Source organism: Vombatus ursinus, unplaced genomic scaffold, assembly GCF_900497805.2.
Source record: "Vombatus ursinus unplaced genomic scaffold, bare-nosed wombat genome assembly UNPS02010394.1, whole genome shotgun sequence".
Classification (NCBI taxonomy): Eukaryota; Metazoa; Chordata; class Mammalia; order Diprotodontia; family Vombatidae; genus Vombatus; species Vombatus ursinus.
In genome coordinates, this window is record NW_020950172.1 from 6,207,998 (window position 1) to 6,230,352 (window position 22,355).

The 22,355-nt window shown below is 43.9% G+C and overlaps 1 protein-coding gene across 1 annotated transcript in view; it reads right to left on the reverse strand.

Annotated features, from left to right (window-relative positions):
* MLC1 (megalencephalic leukoencephalopathy with subcortical cysts 1) overlaps window positions 1–22,355 on the reverse strand; it is a 33,187-nt gene that overhangs the window by 6,368 nt on the left and 4,464 nt on the right. Inside the window, exons 3-8 of the mRNA XM_027854381.1 lie at window positions 21,003–21,056; window positions 19,422–19,523; window positions 13,198–13,299; window positions 10,997–11,068; window positions 4,525–4,641; window positions 942–998 (exon numbers count right to left, since the gene is read on the reverse strand). Of these exons, the coding sequence (XP_027710182.1) occupies window positions 942–998; window positions 4,525–4,641; window positions 10,997–11,068; window positions 13,198–13,299; window positions 19,422–19,523; window positions 21,003–21,056 (504 nt within the window). The remainder of the gene's footprint in view (window positions 1–941; window positions 999–4,524; window positions 4,642–10,996; window positions 11,069–13,197; window positions 13,300–19,421; window positions 19,524–21,002; window positions 21,057–22,355) is intronic.

A 22,355-nucleotide genomic window follows, 5' to 3' on the forward strand; every position in this document is an offset into this window, starting at 1 on the left:
AGAGAGAGAGAGAGAGAGAGAGAGAGAGAGAGAGAGAGAGAGAGAATGTGTATGTGTGTTGGGAAGGGGGAGCATAAGGTGTGAGAAGACTGGAAAGGGGAAAGGCCCCAAACAGGGCTCAGCTGCCTGGGTGCTTCTGGAGCAGCCCTGCTCCTCTTGGTTTTCTTAGCCGTGTCCTTTCTAGGGCCCAGTGCTCTGTCATCTTAACCAGAAGCAGGCCTATGCTTCAGGAGTCGCAACATGGCAGCCGTGTAGAGGGTAGACTGGAAAAGGAGGAGGCTGTTATAGTAGCCTAAGTCAGAAGTGACATGACCCTAAACAAGGGTAGAGGCTTTGTGAGGAAAGAAAACGGAGATAAGAAATATGAGAAATGTTGTGGAGAGGCAACAGACAAGACAGACAAGACTCTGCCACTGAGAGGATTGGGGCAGGGGGCGGCGAAGGCAGAGGGCAAAGGGAAGGGGAACTTGGACACTGGAAAAAACCGAGATGATCAGAAGGAGGACATCGTCTCCCATGGAACTGGAGGAGTCTGGAGGAGGGATGGGGAGGGAAGAAGCATAAAAACATATCCTATGACAAATGCCTTATGGGGCGTCTTCAGTTTCAGATAACCAGTAGGCAGCTAAAAACACACAATGGAGTTCAGAGAAGAGACAAAGGCCGGGCACAGAGACTGGAGAGTAGCCCTCCAGAGGCTCCCATTTCATAAATGACATTGTAATGGTGGCCAGTGGAATACCACAGCCATTTCTGTTCTGCCCAATCATGGACAATGGCTGCTGCTAAGATGTGCCATTTTTTCTCGTCAACTCTGTCAGAACCCTGCCATGCAATTCAGCCTGAAATGAGAGCCAACCAGGATTTAACAAACACTTACTGATTGACTCTACTTACTAGCGGGTGATCCAAAAAAGGAGACAAAGTCAGTCTTTACTTACCAAGCATTTACTTGGATATTCAGCTGCTACATGACTAGCAATGGCACTTGGAAAACACTGAGAAAAAAAGGAAAGACACATTTTCTGATAACACGTCTTTATGCTGTTCCCATTAGAGATCAAAATTCCTAATTCCCAACGAGTGGTATTTTCCATGGTGAATACCAAATGAGAATATACCACAGCATGAATCTGTACAAGTTTTCCAATGTAGAAGTTAAATATTTAAGAGAAATGTTTGCATAGTAAACATAAAGAGGCAGGTCACTTTTTGTCTGAGTATCCCATGCATCAACTCTGCAAGAAAGATAGGGTTCATCAACAAGTGTGAATATGTCATTTCAAAATGCAATTTTGGAGGTTAAAAAAGAGCACTTGTTTCAAGAAATCAACTCTACCCTTTTGTAATTGTATCAAATTTTGTGAAATATATTTATTGTAAAGTCAGTATGAAATTTTCTATGTGACTCTACAAAGTATCATATGGTTGAATTCATCAATGAATGAAAAATGAGAGGGAAACTTTGGAAAGATTAACATATATGTACATACACACAACACACACACATATTCAGATGTTAGAAATTCCAAATGTTACGAAGTCTACCTAACTCTTTGTTTAAACTATAGGAAAAGGGCAGCTAGGTGGTGCAGTGGATAGAGCACTGGCCCTGGAGTCAGGAGGACCTGAGTTCAAATCTAGTCTCAGACCAGATACTTGACACTTATTAGCTGTGTGACCTTGCACAAATCACTTGACCCCAATTGCCTTGCAAAAAAAATAAATGAATAAACTATAGGAAAAACCTCACAGATTAAATCCACTCAAACTTTTTGTGACTGTGAGACTGTCCCTGACTACTTTTCAGAAGTAGAAGGAAATTGTGACTTTATTCCAATGCTAGCCTCCCTTTTCTTCTAGGTCCAGTAAATCAGAATGGGTCAGTAAGTCAAACTGTGGCTTGTTTTCTAATGTAAGGTATTGTGTGGGGTGCAGGCAGCTCCCGAGGTCACCGTGAGGATCAAATGAGATGATCACAGAATCCTAATTCCAGAACTCGAAGGGACCTCAGATGCCCCATTTCAGACAGGAGGACACTGAAGACCCAGGCAGTAAAGTGACTTGGCCAAAGTCACCAGGGTAACGAGCGTCGAGCCTGGCACAGGACCTCGCTCCTCGCACCCTGAGCCAGTGCTCGCTCTTTGCTTTCCAAGAACTAGAAGATCACGGATGGAGAACAGGAAGGGCCCTCGGAGGGCCCTGGGCTCAACTCACTAAACTGCAGAAATAAAGTGAGGCCCAGAGCGGTGAAGCAAGCGAAGTGTCACAGGTGCTCTGTGCCTCTCCAAGAGTCAGATAAATATCACACAATTAGAGCCACAGTTCTGGGGTCCAGAGCAGCCATTTCCTAGTGGTTTTAACACAGGTGGGTAAATCCCTTAACCCCTCTCTGACCCAGTGTCTTCATCTGTAAAATGCAGATAATACTTCCACTCTCTGTATATGAAGACACAAAGGGAGACAATGCCATCAAGAAAGCAAAATGTGATTTTTCTAAAGAGACCAACAAAGACCCCCAGTGACTGTGTATGTTGTTCATCCCAACTGCAACACTCTCCACGTTTGTCTGACCCTTCCAGGCCCAGCAGGGCTGGTTTTTTCTTTCTTTCTTTCTTTCTTTTTTTTGTTTGGTTTGTTTTTGTAGCTGTTCATTTATTGGACCCAGATTTCATAATACATTATCAATTAAATAGTTAAAAACCACTTGAAATTACTTAAATTTCACACAATATAGTACTGAAAACAGTTTTGTCATTTTATTCTTTGGACCAAAGAAAAAAAAAACAAGTATTTTTCCCCCTAAGATGAGACACTTTCTCACACTAGAGATAAAAACTTGGGGAAAATGGCTTCAAGCGTGTTCATGATAAAAAGAAGTGCATGAAAGAGAGAAAATCATGAGGCAGGTCTCTAAAAGGAGGGAGATAAAATGCACTCCATGAGAAAGCAGCTCCTTGAGAACACCCCCCAGACAACATGGAGCTCTGCCTGACGCTGCAGCCCAGCTCCATCTCCAGAGGGTCAAAGGGCAAACAAAGCAGAACTGAAGACTCTGACTCACGTCAGGCAGACCTTTCTCAAACTTTACTTGCATGCATTGATTATACACGCTTTGGTCAACTGACATTTTCTTCTAATTGTCTCCAAAAAACAACTTCTTATCTTATTAGCTACCATTTTGTTCCTTAATCTTTGGGAGCATGCTCTGTCTCCCCAAGAGCCTCTAACCTCCCTGTCTCAGATACTTCTTTTCTCTTACATGGCTCCAAGCTGAGCAGATCATAAATTCTCAATAAACATTTGCTGACTATATCAGATTGTGTGCTGTCTTGGTGAGAAAAATTTAAAACTCAAAAGCTTATGGAAGTGATTGTTGATAAGCCAAAACAAATTAATAAACAATTTTAAGAAATGATGAAGGGCATTGTTTCAGAGAAAGCTGGGAAGACTTATATGGACTAATGCAGAGTGAAGAGAGCAGAACCAGGGGAACAATGTATACAATAACAACAACTTTGTAAAGACAAATAGCTTTGAAAGACTTAGTAACTCTTATCACTGTGATATTATCAACCATGATTCCAGAGGACTCATGATAAAACATGATCCACCTCCTAATGGAGAGGGGAAGGACTCAGGGTACAGAATATAAAACAAAATTGGAAGGGTGTGTGTGGCATGGCCAATGTGTACATTTGTTTTGCTTGACTATACATGTTTGTAATGGCTTTTGTTTTTCTTTAGTTCTCAACGTGGGGTGAGGGGTGGGGGGGGGAGTTGGAGGAGAGAGTGAGAAGGTGAATTTCTGCTGATTGAAAAAAATGTAATCCATAAGAAAGTTTCTAAAGGGATAGAAGCACACAACCAGACGAGACCTGTAAACACCAAAATCTGCTCTCACTTTTTGTCTTTGGTTATTTATTCCCCTAGATGCTGCTCAGATGTCAAGGATTAGCTGATAGAATCTCCCTCTCGCACAGAATACCCTCCAAAGGAAACAGTGTAGAGACCCTTTCTCTTTATCTTGTCTCTACTTGACTCTCCAAAGCCATGGATGATTTCAGACTATCAGATAAGCTCATCTCGGTCTCCTCCCGGCCATCAATTTCCCTCCCTACCCACGAGTTTCTGAGCTGTTTATCCCTTTTGAGTGTCAGAGAAGGCATGTTTACTTTAAAGATGACTCTACTATGTTGTATACAATTCTTTACTCTCGTACATTACTTGTACGTATTTCATAGCCCTCCTAACAAGCTATAAAATCTACAATCGCAGGGTAGTGTCTTTTTTTCTTTATCGTTATGTTTGGTAGTGATTACAGTGACTTGCACATAGTAGGTGATTAATAAATATGCTGAATTTACTTCGTTGTTAAGGTTTCTGTGAAAAGTAATGCAAAGCATTATGCAAATTGTAATGTCTCCATATTAACCTATCAGTCAACAAGCAATTATTAAGTACTCCATAGCTTAATCCCAGACATGTATGGTAAAATGGATTATTTAATTCCTCAGTACTTACTGCCACCAAAATCCAAAAGAATGTCACTGAAAGGTATGGGCCTGAAACTAATACATCCATGTTCAAAGCAATTATACCACCAAACACTGCAGAAATTCCAACAATTATTTCAATAACCTGAAAAGAAACAGAAAAATAAAATGTTAAGAGCTATAGTAAAATTCAGTGAGCATTTATTATGCATCTACTATGTGCAAGGCACTATGCCTGGTGTTCAGGATACAAAGACAAAAGTCAAAGTCTTGCCCTCATGGAGCTTCTTAGTCTACTGACAATTAAATACAAAATATATAACTCTAAAGGAATTTGGGGTAAGGTAGAACAAGGTTGGCTGGGGAGGTCAGGAAGAGAGTTCTTCCTATGGCAGGAGAAGGCAAACGTGGTGGGTCCAGGAGGTGAGCTGGCCTGGAGGTAGAAGAAAAGATATTCTGGGGTCATCTGCACAGAGCAGGGAAATGAACAAAAGCGAGGAGAGCAGAGGAGAGGAGAAGACAGGACAGGAAAGGAAAGGAAAGGACAGGAGAAGAGAGGAGCTAAGTTACACACAGACTTAACTGACTGTTGAGTTTTTGTTTCATTGGCTTTGCTCTGACTAATACTTAGAATTCCTATGATGTATTTTTGAGCCTGATACCATCAGAATTCTGCTTTTAATCGTGCACAACTTTAGGAACTCCTTGGAGTTACAAACTTCTGAACTGCAAGTCAGATGCTCTGATCCCACCTTGAGAGTTATCAAAAAATCCTGAGTACCTGTTAGCCCTACAGGCCAGAATCTCAGACACAAGCCCTTTGTCTATCCTACACAAAACTCTGGACTGACCAGAGCTTAAAAGTTGGAGCACGTGGTAACAAAAGTGAGAAAACATTTTTCGCTAAAAAATTTCCCCCTTTGCCTCCTCTACTATTACTAGCCCAGTTTCTGACCACCCTTGCTGCCAGAACAAAGTCCTCCCCCATGCCTTCCTTTGCTGCTGCTTCTTCCCACTCTGTATTCCACAGCCAGCTCTCCCCAGTCTCCTCGCCCATGGTAACAGGAGGCAGAAATAGAGAAAGGAAAACTGGGTCACTTTTGTCACAAGAGAAGCCAACAACAGTCACTGAAGCAGCAACACCAGTAGCTGCAACAGCAGAAAGAGCAGGTCTGGCTCTCTTTATTCCTCGATCAGACTGTAACTTGGCAACAATCAAGGGGAGGCTGGACTCCTGCCGGACACAGCACAGGCTCCATCCTCCCCATCCCTAGGCTTTCCTCCTCCCCATCCAATTCTTTGTCCTCACTGTTACCTCCAGTCCCTCTACCCTTCAGCACTGGGCCAAACCAACATTCCCACTCTGGTTACACTTTCCTTTCCACTGGCAAACTTTTAATGAAACAATTCACGTCTACACGGCAGCTATGCCCTCCCTCGGGGGAAAATTTCACTTCTTTCGTTATTGAAAACATCTACTATTCTCTGTGAGCCTCCTCTTCCTGTCTTCTCCCATACCCCTTAACACTGTCCTTCCCAACTCTCTTCCTCCTTTACTCCAGTCCGTGATGAGGAGAACCTTCTCCTCTCAAGCACAACCCATCTCTTCCCCCTCACTCTCTCCGACCGTCATGTCTCCATCTACTGCTTGCTGGTGACAGACACACCTGAGAAAACCAAACACTGATTTTATGATATATTTGATTCCATTCTGTGATTGATTTATTCTGTAACCACCTAAGCCATGTTTCTATGGTCACAAGTTCAGCTTTCCTCCCTCAGCTCAGTTGTCCCATACATCACCTCAATCCAAAGGAATACATTTCTGTACACATCTTACTGCCCACACACAACTAAGAGAGCACTGTTATCATCCTAAGGAGCCTGGCATATCCATGTACAATTTAGGGAGATGTTATCTCGCCAACAAGCCTTAAAAGAGGCAGGTGGGAGCCAGGAAGTCTTTATCTCTGCAACATTGGCTCTCCTTCAAGAAAGTCTGGTCTGTCATCATAGTAACACTAACTAGCCACGGAGGTGGAGCTTTCCATAACAACAAGATGGAAGGAGGGGTTGTTGCCAGCCCTGCATTCCAGACTTCCACTCAATCACATTGCTTTCTATCGTCCATGGTACTTCAGACTGCGATACTTCCTGCCCTTTGTTCTCCTGTACTTCCCAAAACTCTATGAAGGCTAGCAAGCCCCACCTCGTGGTCTTTCAGCTGGCTGAGCAGCCAAGAGAACCATTTCATTGGTAATTGCTAGCCTTAGCAATAAATTGAACATGCTCTGAACTTTGTGCCTCAGTTTACTTCAAATTTAACTGTGCCTCAGTTTACCTTAATTTCAATTGCAACACCCCCAAGTCGGCCCCATCCTTGGAAAAAACTAAACCACACATTGGATCCTGCCATCCCCACTAGCTTTCAACCTTTACCGAGCTAACCCTAACCCTAATCTCAACCCTCTCTTTCACAGACAAGCCATCTACACATGTCTTCCTTTCCCCTCACTCACTCATAAACACTCTGCTATCAGGCTTTCAATCTTATCGCTCAACTAAAATTGTTCTCTCCAAATGATCGCCTTATTGACAAATTCAATGGTCTCTTCTCAACCCTCGGCCTTCCTGACCTTACCTCTCTCTCTGATCCTCCACTGATTTATCGCACAAATCCCGCTCCCTAAGGGTGAGCAAGGCTCTGTCTGGGCCCCTTTCATCTTTTCTCTCAGCACTCTCACTTAGTGACCCCAGGCCTATTTTTCAGACCAAGGCTCTCTTGAACAACCGTGCTGCCTCACCAATTGCCTCATAGTCATTTCTGGTTGGCTGTCCTGTAGGGATCTCACACTTACGTCCAAAAGAGAATTAAACTTCCCCCAACCCCACCACTCTTCTGAACTTCCTTCCCCATTACTATCCATGACCTTGGTGTCATTCTCAATGCGTCCTGCTCACTCATTCTGCACAGCCAATCAGCAGCCGGATCTTGTCATTTCTGTCTCTGCATCTTTGCCCATGTCCCCTTCCTCTCCACACACAGGCCTGGACAAGTGCCCGCTGGTTGGACTATGTGCCATGCCTTTCCCCACTCCGGTCCTTTCACCACACAGATGCCAGGTGAGTTTCCTAAAGTGCACGTCTGACCACGTCGCCCCCAGTCCTCCTCAATGAACTCCAGCGGTAACCACTTATGACTAGGATCAAACCTAAAATCCTCTCTCAGCAGTTAAAGTCCCTCATGAAACGGCTCCTTCTGACTGTTACAGACGCCACACACAGGGATGCCCAGCCCTGCTGCCTATTCCCAATTCCATTCCCCAAATGCTCCTCCTTCTCCTGTCTGTCCCATACAGCCTAAATGTGCTGTCCTCTTCACTTTTACCTCCTGGAATCACTGGTACTACCTTCAGGACTGAGCCCAAGCATCGCCTTCTGCGGAACACCTTGCTTGGGCCCATGCCACTGCTGGTGCCTTCCTCTCCAAGGGCCCCATGATTCTGTTCTCCATGTGTCTGTGCACATATCCGTCCGCCAATAAAATGCAAGCTCTTTAAAGGCAAGGATGGCCATGCTCTATGCCTTTCTATTCTCAATTTTTATTTATTTAGTACTGGGTCTTAATAGATGCTTAACAAGCGCCTGTTAATTTACCAAATAAAAAAAAAACACCTCACCCAGCCCCGTACTAGAAAAACAATGCGAGGGCATGGCTGAAGAATTTAAGCTGAAAAGGACCATCCATCCAGAGCCATCTAGCACCATCCTCAGTAACACATCTGACAAGTGGCCATTCAGTCTCCACCGAAAGATTGCCAAGAAGGGGACAGCCCTTCCCCTCCAGGTGATGACTATGATGACAGACCAGACTTTCTTGAAGGAGAGCCAATGTTGCAGAGATAAAGACTTCCTGGCTCCCACCTGCCTCTTTTAAGGCTTGTTGGAGAGATAACATCTCCCTAAATTGTACATGGATATGCCAGGCTCCTTAGGATGATAACAGTGCTCTCTTAGTTGTGTGTGGGCAGTAAGATGTGTACAGAAATGTATTCCTTTGGATTGAGGTGATGTATGGGACAACTGAGCTGAGGGAGGAAAGCTGAACTTGTGACCATAGAAACATGGCTTAGGTGGTTACAGAATAAATCAATCACAGAATGGAATCAAATATATCGTAAAATCCAGATGATTAGTAACACGGTCTTACACCTGACAAACCCAGTGACCCCAGCCTCCTGCTGTCCTACGAAAAAGATTCTCCATCTCCCGGCTCTCAGCGTTTTACCTGGCTGTCCCCCAGGCTCTTCCTGCCCCGACTCTACCCCCGCCTTCCTGCGAGTCCCAGCCAAAGTCTCCCCTTCGGCTGGGAGCCTTTCATACTAGCGCCCTCCATTGGAGGTCATTTCCAATGGATCCTGTCCGTGTCCTGCTGGAACTCAGGTGTTCTCACGTTGTCTGAGAGCTCTTGGAGGTCAGGGATTGAGTTTTTGCCTTTCTTTGCATCCCCAGGGCCGCGCGCAGTGCCTGACACATAGCAGGCGCCGACTGATTCATCTCTGTACACAACATATAGTCTCTTCAGAGGGGCAGAGGGCTGCACTGCTTTACAGATGGAAAACCTGCCCCCAAGCACCGATTCTAGCATGTCCCCAGAGAACAGATGATCCCAGGCAACACACTATACCTCTTTCAAGCTCAATTTTCTCCTCTACAAAATATTTCCCCTTGCATGACCCCATTATCTCATAGGACTGCTGTGAAAAGCCATTTGAGAAATCTAAAACACTGTGCATATAAAGAAGTAGGTGCAGGTACACTCTGGATACTTACTAAGCAGTGCTGTTGGCAGTTAGGTGGTATAGGCCTGCAGTCAGGGAAGACTCATCTTTCTGAGTTCAAATCCAGCCTCAGACACTTACTAGTGTGTGACCCTGGGCAAGTCACTTAACCCTATTTGCCTCAGTTTCCTCATCTGTAAAACGAGCTGGAGAAGGAAATGGCAAACCACTCCAGTGTCTTTGCCAAGAAAACCCCAAATGAGGTAAGTAATAGAAAGCTGGACACAATTAAAAACGAGTGAACAACAGCAACCAGAGCTGTGCTGGCAGATGTTTAACAACTGGCTTTCTGGCAATATAGCCCAAAGGACTATAAAACTGTGCGTACTCTTTGATCCAGCAATAAGACTGCTAGGTCTACATCCCAAAAAGATTTTTTTAAAAAGGGAAAAGGACCCACATGTACAAACATATTTATAGTAGCTCTTTTTGTGGTGGCTAAGAATTAGAAACTATGGGGGTGCCCATCAGTTGGGGAATGGCTGAACAAGTTGTGGTATATGATTGTGCTATAAGAAATGATGAGCAGGATGATTTCAGAAAAACCTGGAAAATCTTATATGAACTGACGCAAAGTGAAGGGAGCCGAACCAGGAGAATGTTGTATACTGTAACTCAAACACTGTCCAATGAAGAATTATGAACGACTCAGCTCTTCTCAGCAACACAATGACCCAAGACAATTCCAAAGGACTCATGATGAGGCCAACTACCTGTCTGCAGACAAATAACTGATATTGTCTGAATACAGACTGAAGCATACTATCTTTTTTTTTGGCTAGGCAATAGGGTTAAGTGACTTGCCCAGGGTCATACAGCTAATAAGTGTTATGTGTCTGAGGCTGGATTTGAACTCAGGTCCTCCTGACTCCAGGGCCTGTGTTCTATCCACTGCGCCACCTACCTGCCCCTATCTATCTTTCTTTTCTTTCTTCCTTGTTCAATTCTTCTTGTACATAATGACTAATATGGAAATGTTTTACATGATTGCACATGGATAACCTATAGCAGACTGCTTACCATCTCAGGGAAGGGGGAGGGAAGGGACGGAAGGAGGGACAGAATTTGGAACTCAAAACTTTTTTTTAAATGTTAAAAATTGTTTTAACATGTAATTGGGGAAAAATTAAAATATTATTTAAAAACAAAAACAAACAAAAAACTGACTCTCGGGGCGGGGGTATACAAAAGACACCCTTTCAAGTTTAATCCACACTGTTAATATTTTCTCCATCTTTTTAAGTCTAAAGAATCAACCAACCATCAAGTTAAGCCCTGGTTTGTAGCATTTGCTGATTCCAAGGTACGGTGCCCTGAGCTGGGGTGAGCTGGCTCCAGCACACCACCATTGGCACTTTCTCTAGCTGTGAGATGTGAGGCTGGCATGGTTTCCTAACATCTTAGTTACATTCAAGTTCTGTACAGAGGGAAAGTTGCAGACATACGGCTTAAAGAATTTAGTGTTCTATTAATTACAATGGTTTTGAAGGCTTATAATGAATTGGATGAGGCAAGTTTCACAAACCAGTGGCTTGGCTTGGGATCAGCTACATCACAAATGCAAGATTTACACATCACGGCACCATTTTCTTTTAACAAAGGATTTTCAGCATTGACCCTCCCTCCCATTTAATACCCTTAAGAGAAAGTTTTTCTTACTGAATAGGATTTCAGGACTCGAGTAGGAAAGGTTACACTGTTCAAAATGCTGGAACTATTACATATGGCATTCTAAAAAGAAAATAAATAAGGTCAAGAAACCACATTGTTTATTACATCGGCATTGGCACAGGTAGATGGAGGCCAGGCTCATTCTGGATCTCCAGTCCTTGCTGAGAGAGCCAGGACAGAGTTTTGTTACCTAGAATGCGCAGAACAAAGCTTCCTTACTTCATGGAGCTGTTGAGAAATAGAACGTGTCAAAGTCGGTAGAGAAACATTAGGCCCAGGAACAAAAGAGCCTGAGAAATGTTCCTAATTCCTTATGATCCCTCCATTAAGGAAAGCCTTTTTGGGTTACTTTGGCTTACTGAGGCTGCTGATAACTGAAGGCAGAGTTCTTCCAGGAGCTTAAAGAACCAAATTCTTAGCAGTGAAAGGGTGGGTCCAACCTCTAAGAAAGATAGGAATCGCTTCTCTACCCACCTCATCAGTCATCCAACTTTTGCTTTTAGACTTACTATGACGGGAAACTCATTACCTCTTGAGGCAGTTCATGCTGTTACAAGTAGATCTAACCACTTCTCTTCCAATCAGCATGCTCTAAGCTCCTTTATTTACAGCAAAGCTTGGCATAGGGACCTGCCCTCCCTACTGCACCTGCCACACAAAGACAGACACGGCAGCTAGCGCTGCTTGAAGAAGAGTCACCAACTCCCAGGCCTTTCTAAAGACCCTGGGTCAGTCAGTCAATAACCATTTGTTAAACTCCTCCTCCTACTACGTGCCAGACACCGTGCTATGTGCTGGTTCTTGCCATTCTTACTGCAATGGGCAGGGCTCTCCATCCGCCCCGCAGTCGAATCCTCCCACCCATGTGGACTCCCCCAGTAGAATGTGAGCTCCATGGGAGCAGAGACTATATATCGGTTTTCTATTTGCACGCCCAGAGCTCAGCATCATGCCCAACAGATAGCAAACATTTAAAACTTTTTCTTTTCATTCACACAAAAGGCACTTCATAAAAGTTTGTTAAATTGAATGGTTAAAAAAATTCCTTTCCCATACTTAACTATAATCTTCCCACAAATCCCTCTCATTGGTGCCAACTCCGTGAAGTTACCTAGTTCCTCCTCAACACTCTTATTTCCAGGCTAACCAGCTCCTGATTTTGAATTGACGCCATAATTTTGAGTCCCCTCGACATCTTGGTTGCCTTCCCGCGGCCATGCTCTAGCTTTTCAATGTATTTCCTAAAATTCGTTGCCCAAAACTGGACACGAAGCTCCAGATTTTGTCTGACCAGGGAAGAGGACCATCAGTCTGTTACCTCCGCCATTCTAAACACTACATGTTTGTCAACAGGGCCAAAAGTGGCATTGCTTTTGGGCTGCCATGTCTTCCTGCTGCCTACAGCGAGTCTTCAGCACACTGAGACCCCAGGACCTATTTCACTCAAACTCCCACCTTGCCACATTTCATGGATTGTTTTTAAGAAGATAAGTAGGGTTTCTCCACACATACAGGCAAAAACCTTCCTATTCATGAGCAGATGGCTCTTCACGACTATCTGACCTACACGATTGATCACCTGATGGCCCATGAGCTGTTTCCCACCCAGTCTAACTGGTCCTTCCTTGGGTGACTGGTCTCTGTGCAAATCCTTTCTAGCCTGGGACGACCTGCCAGGGTTTGCATTTTGCAAACACAGGCTTCAAGAGTCCTGAATCCTTCCAGGCCACAGATAGGATTTCAGTGGATGACTTTATACATTATCACTATTCGTTTTCATCAAATACTGGACAGTTTTAAAGACACTGCTAAGAACATGTACAACTGAGAAAGGAGGAGGGCCAGTCATGAACAAGAATGATCAGACAAGGTATGAACAGCCCAAATACTTTATGTGTGTAACCCAGCATTTTGAAAGGACCAGTTCTGAAGGTCTCCAGGATTTGGGGTGGATCTTCTATGGGAAGCTTAGGGGAAAATCATGTACAAAAACCACACATGTTTCTAAGTTTTTACTTAAATAAAAACAAAATATTATGTCTGAGCTCCACTTATAAAATGATATGTAAAGATCATATGAAAAAATAAAGTCAGATTTCCACAAAAAGGTGGAGGATGTTAATTAATCATTTGGGAAACCTTAAAAATGAAAATAGTATGAATGACACAATTTGTATGAACAAACTTACCTTCTTTCTTTTACAACATTCTTCATTAGATCTTGCAGAAATAATCACTGTAGTTGCCATCAAGATTTCTAATAGAATTAGCAGAATCAAATTGAAATTTATCTACCAAGAAATTGATAATGAAGTAACATTACTCTTTTGAAAAAACCAAATTTCTCTAAAATAATTACGTATATATCTCCTCTAAGGTTAACACTCTTATAAAATTATGGGTTCTGGGGCAGCTAGGTGGCACAGTGGATAGAGCACTGGCCCTGAAGTCAGGAGGACCTGAGTTCAAATCCGGCCTCAGACCAAACACTTGACACGTACTAGCTGTGTGACCCTGGGCAAGTCACTTAACCCCAACTGCCTCACTAAAAAGAAAAAGAAAGAAAGAAAAGAAATTATGGGTTCTTTTAAGAGTATCTAAATACATTTTCTTTAAAGAAACAAGTATTAAGTACCTACTATGTGCCAGGTCTTGCGCTAAGTGCTGGTAGTGGGCATGTAATGTTTGCTGACTACTGTTGATTTTCCTCTATTAAAAGAGTTTATAAGCTGAGGCTGGATGGGCACCTGTGAGGAATGTTCAGTTCAGCAAACAAAAAAGCTGAGTAGGTAGGCAGAGCAGGCTACCCAAGGCACTGAGGACACAAAGACAGAGCATAAGCCAATCCCTGCCCAACAAGAAATGCTCAGAGGAATAGGGGACTGAGACACACGGACAAAGAGCGAGAATTCGAGTTAGACTGTGATAACATGTGCGCAGAAATCAAACAGAAAGAGGTAAAGATCTGGAAATGAATGAAAACACTAATGAGTAATAGTGCAATATGCTTTACCCACACAGACACAGACATCACACCCACACCCACATGCACGTGCACACATCTCCAACTGATCCCGTCCTATGGTGCAGCTGGCTCAAAAGGGCAGGGCACCATTCCCACCCTGTGGGGAGGACACCAAGGGATGCCGAACTCTCCTCTTCTTTCTCCAAAAGGGCAGTGGGGCCCTGGAGAGGAAAGGAATGCCTTCTGCTGCTGCTTCACCCAGACAGCTCCTGGCCCCGCTCCTCTCCTTTTGTGCTTAAAAAGAACAATTTGCAAGAGACTCATATCATCTTAGTTTATAGCCTATTATACACTACAGGCTAATTAATTGCTCAAGTAGTTCAAGCCAATATAATAAAAATGACAAAACTACCTAAATTAATTTATTCAGTGCCATACCAATCAAACTCCCTAAATAAATTTAATAAAGCAAGGAAAAACAAAACAAAAGAAAACAAAATTCACCTAGAGGAAGAAAACATCAAGAATCTCAAGAGAAATAATGAGAAAAATGAGAAGGGCCTAGTAGTGCCAGATCTCAGATTCTACTAAAAAGCAGTAATCATTAAAAACAATTTAGTATTGGTTTTTAAAAAAAAGTTTGATTAGTGGAAAAGATTTGGTACACAATATACAGAAGCAAACAGACACAGAATGTACCTTGTTTTATAAATCCAAAGACTCCATTTACTGGGAGATGAGGACTACGATTTGACTAAAATTGCTTGGAAAACTGGTTAACAGTCTGACAGAAATTAGGCTTAGATCTACACCTCATACCATAGAACAAGATAAGCTACAAATGGATACGTGATTTTGATACAAAAAGTCACATCCTCAAGAAATTAGAGAAGCAAGAAAGAAATCACTTTTTCCATCTATACAGAGGTGAAGATTTCCTAGGTAAACAAGCCACAGAGAGGCTCTTACAAGATAAAACGGACAATTTTGGTGACATGAAATTTAAAAGTTTTGGCACAAACAAATCTAACAATAAAAATGAGAAGAAAAACAGGTAACCAGGGAAAATCTTTGACATTTCTCTAATAAAGTTCTCATTTTCTAAGATACATAAAGAACTAATACAAATAAATAAAACTAATAAAAGCTGTTCCCCAATATGTAAATGGTCTATGAGCAGGCAGTTTTCAAAGGAAGAAATCAAAGTTATCTATAAACCGTGGGAAGGGACGCTCTACATCACCAATAATTAGAGAAATGGGCTTTTAAATGACCTTGAAGTCCTACTTCACACGTACCAGATCGTCAAAGAGGACAAAGGAGGGACATGACCGGTGTGGGAGAGGCTGGGAGAAAACAGGCGCATTGAGGCACTGCTGCTGGAACTACAAGGTAGTCTGCAGCCATTTGGGAAGGCCATTTGGAACTGCACCCCCAAGGTTACCGAACTGTGCATACTCTTCGACCCAGCTATCCCCCACTAACAAAACTACATTCCAAAGAAAAAAGAAAAAGTTACATCACGCACAAAAAATCTGTACCAGTTATTTTCACGGCAGCCAGAAATTGGAAACTAAGGGAATATCTACTTGTTGAGGAATGGGCAAGGGTGTGCTGGTAAAAGTTTAACAATCAGCTCTCCTGAAAAAAAAAAGCATGCATGACACAGTTTTAAGTTTAATCTTCACCATCAATAATTTCTCCATCACTTTTATTCTATAAATCAATCAATCAATAACACAGTAAATCAAGCCCCGATTTATAGCATTGACTAATTTCTAGGGATAAAAGCTCACAATGAAAATTTAATCATTGGCTCTCATAGGCCAGCATGAGTTGGTCCTTGCACAATCCTGGGAATGACCAAACAAATTGTGCCACATGAATGTAGCTGTGCCGGAAGAAATCATGAAACGGACAATTTTAGAGGAAATTGGGAAGACCTTTACAAAGCAATGCTGAAATGGAACCAAAACAATTTCTACAATACTAACATTTGAAAGAAAAACAACTTTGAAAGACTCTAAAACTCTGTTTACCACTAGACGACACCCTCCCAGCCCTCGCCTCCCTACTGAGGCGCTGAATTAAGATGCAAAAAGAAACAAATGGTTTTGGACGTGCATAATGTGGAAATTTGCTTCGCTCAACTATGTAAAATATGGACTGAGGGATTTATTTTAGGGACAGTTTTTGCTTTTGTCCTTGTTTTTAATTTACTCAAGGGTTAACTGCAGGGCTAAAAATGGACCCTGGGGAAGGGATAGACTAATGAACAATACTAATTACTTAGGGGGAAAGGAAGTATACTAGATAAATAAAAGAAAAACAAAACTTTTTTTAAAATCTAATATAATACATACCTGTGTATGCATGCATGTATTATGTAAGTATGTAAGTTACCTCTGGGGCCTGTCTCACTGCCTAACGTGGAGCCGGCTATCTCTGCCCTGGCAACCTCAGAGCCAGGAGCAGCATTGCAGCTGTGCAGCAGCCAGCTCCCAAGCATGGAGACCCCCAAAAGCCAAGGGGCCAGGGGCTTGAGCCCCAGGGCGGGGTTGGAGATAGACTGGGACTGTGCTCTAAGGGAACCTAATCCCCTTCCCCTCCCTGGAGAATGAAGTGGTACAGAGGGCACGGAAGATTGTGCCTCCTATGTGTTAGGAGAGTGTGTTTGTATATTTATGATTATCTCTGGAAGTAAAGATTCCTTCTCTCTAACAGCTTCACTGGATTACACATACAATGTAATTTCAGAATCTGAAGGACAGTAGTGACTGGGCAGATCTGGATAGGCTTCCTGTAGGAGAAGGCACTTCAGGCCACAGGAGGCATGACTAGATGAACAGGGGATTTAATGGACTGAGAGAGCATAACACGGCAAAGAAGTTGTTATGACCCTAAACTGCACAGAAGGAGGCCTGGCCTCCAGAGTGAGGGCAGAGATATCACGTTCTTCTAAAGCACTGCTCTGATTAGACACATCTCAAGGATTTTTTGTTCCGGGGTTTAAGACGGGCATTGACGGGCCAGAGAAAGCTCAGAGCTGAGTGACTTGGATGATGAAAGGGCTGGACATCATGCCATCTGCTGTGTGCAGGAATGATAAACCTGGGAAAAGAAGGCTGAGAGGGAACCTGGCAAATGTCACAGAACACGTGAGAAGATGAGCTAGCTTGCTTGGTTCAAGAATGAATGAGCAGAGGAGGATTGCTAAAGGCTTCCAACGTTGCAGGGACTGTGGTGCTAAGCGTGAGGAACACAGGTACAAGCAGAAGGAAGCCAGCTCCTGCCTGCTGGGAGCGCCCATTCTCACGGGGTGACGACACATGCAAGGCCAGGAGGAGATGCCTGCAGGGGCACGGTGGAGAGAAGAGCCCTGAGAGGAATGAAGGAGCCCCCACGGCTGTGACTGGCCCAAGAACCTTCCTAAAAATGCAGGGTCCAGGACTTCCTGCCCAATCGGAGGAAGGGGTTGCCTGGCCGAGGAGTCTTCTAGGCTGAGAAGGTCACTAAGGGCCAGGAGCAGAGGCCAGCACCGATCAAGCCCTTCCTGCATGGCAGCCCCTGATTTCAAAGAAATCTCTGTACTCTTGTACTCTGATATGGGGAGAGACAAGGCACAAAGGGGAGCTGGGGTGGAGTGGAGTGGGGAGCTGACAAGAGATGCTGTGGCAGAAGTGACTTAGTTCTGGCCTGATCAGAGTGCAGCAAGCATCTCAGGAGCGGAATCCAAGGTTGGGGGAAGGAGGCAGCGCAGAGCTAAGGACGCCGGCGGGAGTGCAGGCAGCACGGCGTGGATCTGGCCAGGAAGTGGCAAGAACAACGGGGCGCCAGCGCAAAGCTGTACGGAAGCCCTCCTGACCGTTAGATTGGGAGGGCAGCCCCTTGCAGGCACCACTGGAGAACGGATCCCTGCTCAAGCACAGGGTGGACAAGCTGACCTCCGGGGTCCCTTCCGACTCAGAGATGCCATGATCCTGTGACAGCCTCCACTGGCGAGGACGTGCCTCGCTTGCATTCACAGGGTAGTCACCCGATCCACAGAACAAGCAAAAGGAAGAGGCAGCAGGTGGTAGATGGTGCCTGTTATCTGCTACTCTTCCTCATCACCTCCCCAAAGTCCCGAAAGGTCTGATTTCCTCTCCCGTCAGCGCTCTCCCCCTGCCCAAATGACCTCACAGTTACCTCTCTGGGCACACGCTGTGCCCCAGCAGACTGTAAGCTGCTTGGGGAGCAGGATTGTTTGCTTTTTCTCTGCCCATGCCTCGTATGTGGCACAGCGAGGGCATTTGAGGGGAAGGGGAAAAGGGCAGGCATTTACTGAGGGCCTATCGTACTGCAGGCTTTGTGCTAAGCGCTTTATAAATATTATCTCACTTGATCTTAAGCAACAGCCCTGTTAGGGAGGTAGAACGATGATCCCTATTTTACAGTTTTTACAACTGAGGAAACTGAGGCAGGCAGGGGTTAATTGACTTGCCCAAGGTCACACAGCTAATGAGGATAAGGGGATCGATTAGAACTCAGGTCTTGGTGAGTCGAGACTGGCACACTACCCACTGTGCTACCTAGCTTACAAAATGTTCATTGCTGAAGTGAACTGAATCTAGGAGCTACTTACTGTCCTCAACTTCAGGTGGTTTCTAATAACAGCCTCCAAAATTACGGGGTCCCGTGGGACTGCAAAAGTACCAGATGTTGTTAAGACCGTTCTAAAGTCAAACCACAGCCCCTGAATCCAGCAGGAAGTGGCCCTAGCCCCCCAAGCCCCCAGCCCCACTTCCAGAAGTTCAGGGTTGAGCTGGCTGCAGTCGGAAGGAGGCTCGGTCCTGCTGGGGGGCTTCTTCTGCATCCCTCTGACAGCCTGCCTCTTGGATCTAATACCCTCTGGTGCCAAATTAGTAACTACCAACAAAGACATTCAAACCAGCATCCACAACAAGAGACACATGACTGTGCTCTCTACTAAAAATCAACAGTGCCCAACGTGAAGCTCTCCCGGCTCCCACAGCTCAGGGCGTCTCCAGCCAGCCCAAATGACCTGGCCTAGACCTGGTTGTGGACACGTTGTTTCCCCAGCACACAGTCAGCTCCTTGTTGACAGGGACTCTCACTTTTTACAACTGTGATTTTATAATGGCACCTAGCATAATGTGTGGCACACAGTAGGCACTTAACATTTGTTGGTTTGTTGAAAAATACTGTAAAAATAATATTTCAAAAACTAAATTCAACATCTATTTACTGAATACCTGAGCTACTGAATGTTTGTCTATGCTGAGGTGAGACAAGCAAAAGATAAGCAAAAACGTCCCCAAACCCTAACGTGGGATAGCACTACCTACACGCTGTGCCACAGGGGCTTACGTGGCATTAGCAGCATATCCTGTGTAAGAGTAGTATTAGGAAAAGTATTTGTAACTCCTCACTTTTAAAGCAACTCACATTTATTGCTGATGGATTCAGGACAAGTTTACATCCAAACCAAACTAAACATGTTGTTGTGACGGCAAATGTCGAAACAAACAAAATCTGAAAGTTTGGGATCTGAAAAACAGTGAACAATAACAGTGCTCTTCTTTAATTGGCTAAAGAATGAAAGATCATGAGAAAAACAAATTGGAGCCATAATTCTCAGTCCTTTTTGTAGGATGCCTCCATCTCTTTCCAAAAATTCCAAAGGTTATCATATAATTTTTTTAAATCCTAAGAGAGCTGTAATCCCATAACCAAAGTTCACCTTAATTATGGAGGAAAAATTGGATAAATAGATAGATAAACAAATACATATATATATATATATAGTGAAATGATCGATATTAATTCTGTATCTTTTTATATTGATCTGATTTACAAATAATTGATTTTGGCTTGTCAATTGCTTGAGTCATGGGTCTTTGTCTCCAAATTTGGATCAAAATTCAGCTGGTCTATAACAGGGCAAGTTTAAAAATCCAGCTCTCCTGCTCATCACTGATCTATTCTTGCCTCTGGGAATGTAGCTGACCTTGGGGGATTCATGTAAACAAAGGAGTCAGGGTCTAATATCTTTATACCACCATGCCACCCTTCAAAGGTTCTGGTTTGCTATGGAAAAGTCTGGCCGGCTATCCTGCACCTGGACTCAATGAGCCCTTCTCGGTCTCAAGAGAGGAGGAGTGGGGCTTGCTACCCCCATGACCAAACTTCTAGCCAATCATGTTCTCTGCATCTCAGCTCTATAACCAATCACATTTCCCGACACCCTGTGATGGCATCTACTCTGCTCTGCCCTTTTTTCTCTACTCCCCCAGACCTACAAAAGGGCAGCTGTCTGTCTGCTCGGAGTCTTTGGCATAAATCAAGACAAGCCACTGACCCATTTATTGACAAGCAGCCTGCCCCTGCTAATAAATGCTAACTTGTGCAGAGAATTGCCTCAGTTTACCTTTGTTAAATTTCACCCATAACAATAATCATTAGAACATAAGCTCCTGGAGGGCAGCGGATGCTGTTTCTGTCTTTCTGCTGACTGTCGTGCAAATAGATGACACTTAATAAATGTTTGTTGGATTTGTTTATCTATCTATTTATCCAGTTTTTCCTTTTATGAAATACCCATGCTGGATCGATTTCCCTTTTGAAGAGGCCTGGAGGTTCAGGGAGGGAACAGTCTAATCTACAAATGCAAGTGTGATGGGGGGATAGGGAGAGGCTGGGAGGAGGAAGAGGAGCTGAGAGGGAAAGGTAGATGGAGGCAGGGAAGGCCCCAGGAAACCATCTTAGTGCCTCAGTTATAGTCCAAGTTGTGCAATGAATAAGCTCTGGGACCTCTGGAAAACATCTGTGCTTCAGTTTCCTCATCCGTAAGAAGAGGAGGAAGCCAGACCAAGAGATTTCTCAGGCTCCTTCTAGCTCTAAAATCAGAGTCCCGGTACACAGGCCACCCAATACTTTTAGGAGAGGATGTTCTCAAATCAAATCCAAGCCAAATCAACCAGCAAGTGTCATAGCTCAAAAGCTAGCGTCATAGCTACAGATACTCACCGCGTTCACCTTGTTTCGTGCTATAGCAAAACTCACAATGGCTGAAGGAATGCACTGAAAAATCAAAGGAAAAGATGAAGCAGATGCTTCACTAATAAGAACATCAAATTAAATGTTTAGGCTTTTCCGGGATGGAGATGAAAATTGTACAAATTAGGAAAACCATTCTGCACTCTGGCATGCCTTTAGACATACAAAGTGAAGGCGATTTAGTACAACTCAGTGTGTTCTAGAGCAGGTGCTGAGGACCTGGGCCTCGAGGCCACATGTGGCCTTCTAGGTCCTCGGGTGTGGCCTTTAAACTGAGCCCAAGTTTTACGGAACAAAGTCTTTTATGAAGGGGATTTGTTCTGTGAAGTTTGGATTGAGTCAAAGGGCCACACTTGAGGACCTGGAGGCCACATGCGGCCTCAAGGCCACAGGTTCCCCAACCCTGGTCTAGAGGAATATTAGCCACATGAAATTTCACAAACATACCTGTTTGTGAGTGCCTACTCAGGCAGATGTTGCCACATGTTTCCATTTAATTCAGCTAATTCACCGAGTATCTCCTGAATTCCTCCCTGTGCATGGCACAAAGGCATCTCCTTCTCTCAAGGAGATTACAACATAGCCAGAGAAATAAGAAACATTCTTAAAATTCACCCACTGTGATTCAATTCAAAAACTATTTATCTATATGCCTAAAAATGACAGACACTGTGGATTCCATGTTTAAAGAAGGAAAATGATTATTTATGCCCTCAAGGGGCTTCACTACATTGGAAGGGACAGACACAAAAAAGAACCTGATACTATCCTGCAACCTCATTTGGCGTCTATACTGCAGCAGTGAGGCACGAGGGAACAAGTAAGGAAATCAAAATACTTCATTTGAAAAGTCCAGAGCAGGATTTCTCAAATTTTCCTTACTGGTAGAGAAAGGCAGTGATTTTCTTCCTAGGGAAAATACGGCAAAGATTTCCCGTCTTTTGGTCTTTTTCTTTTTTACCAGCTCAATCCCTAAAATGGGCACAGAATAGAAGGGGCAGGTTGGGGGCTGAAACCGTTCTCTTCAAACACCCTCAGCATTTCACTGCATGCCTTGGGAGTGATCTATTGTGAGCTGGGCACGAGAGGAGCTAAAAGAGATTTCCCAGTCAGAATGCAGGTAAGGGCTAGCTCAGGTATTTGTTTTTCTCAAGAATGATGCCTCCCTTAATCTCCCCGTTCTCTAGTTCCCCGTCTACCCTCCCATTTCCCTGTTAAGTGGCATGAATTTTGGTGCCCAACCATGTGTGTCTCTGTGTGTGTGTGTGTGTGTGTGTGGGTGTGTGGGTGTGGGTGTGGGTGTGTGGGTGTGGGTGTGGGGGT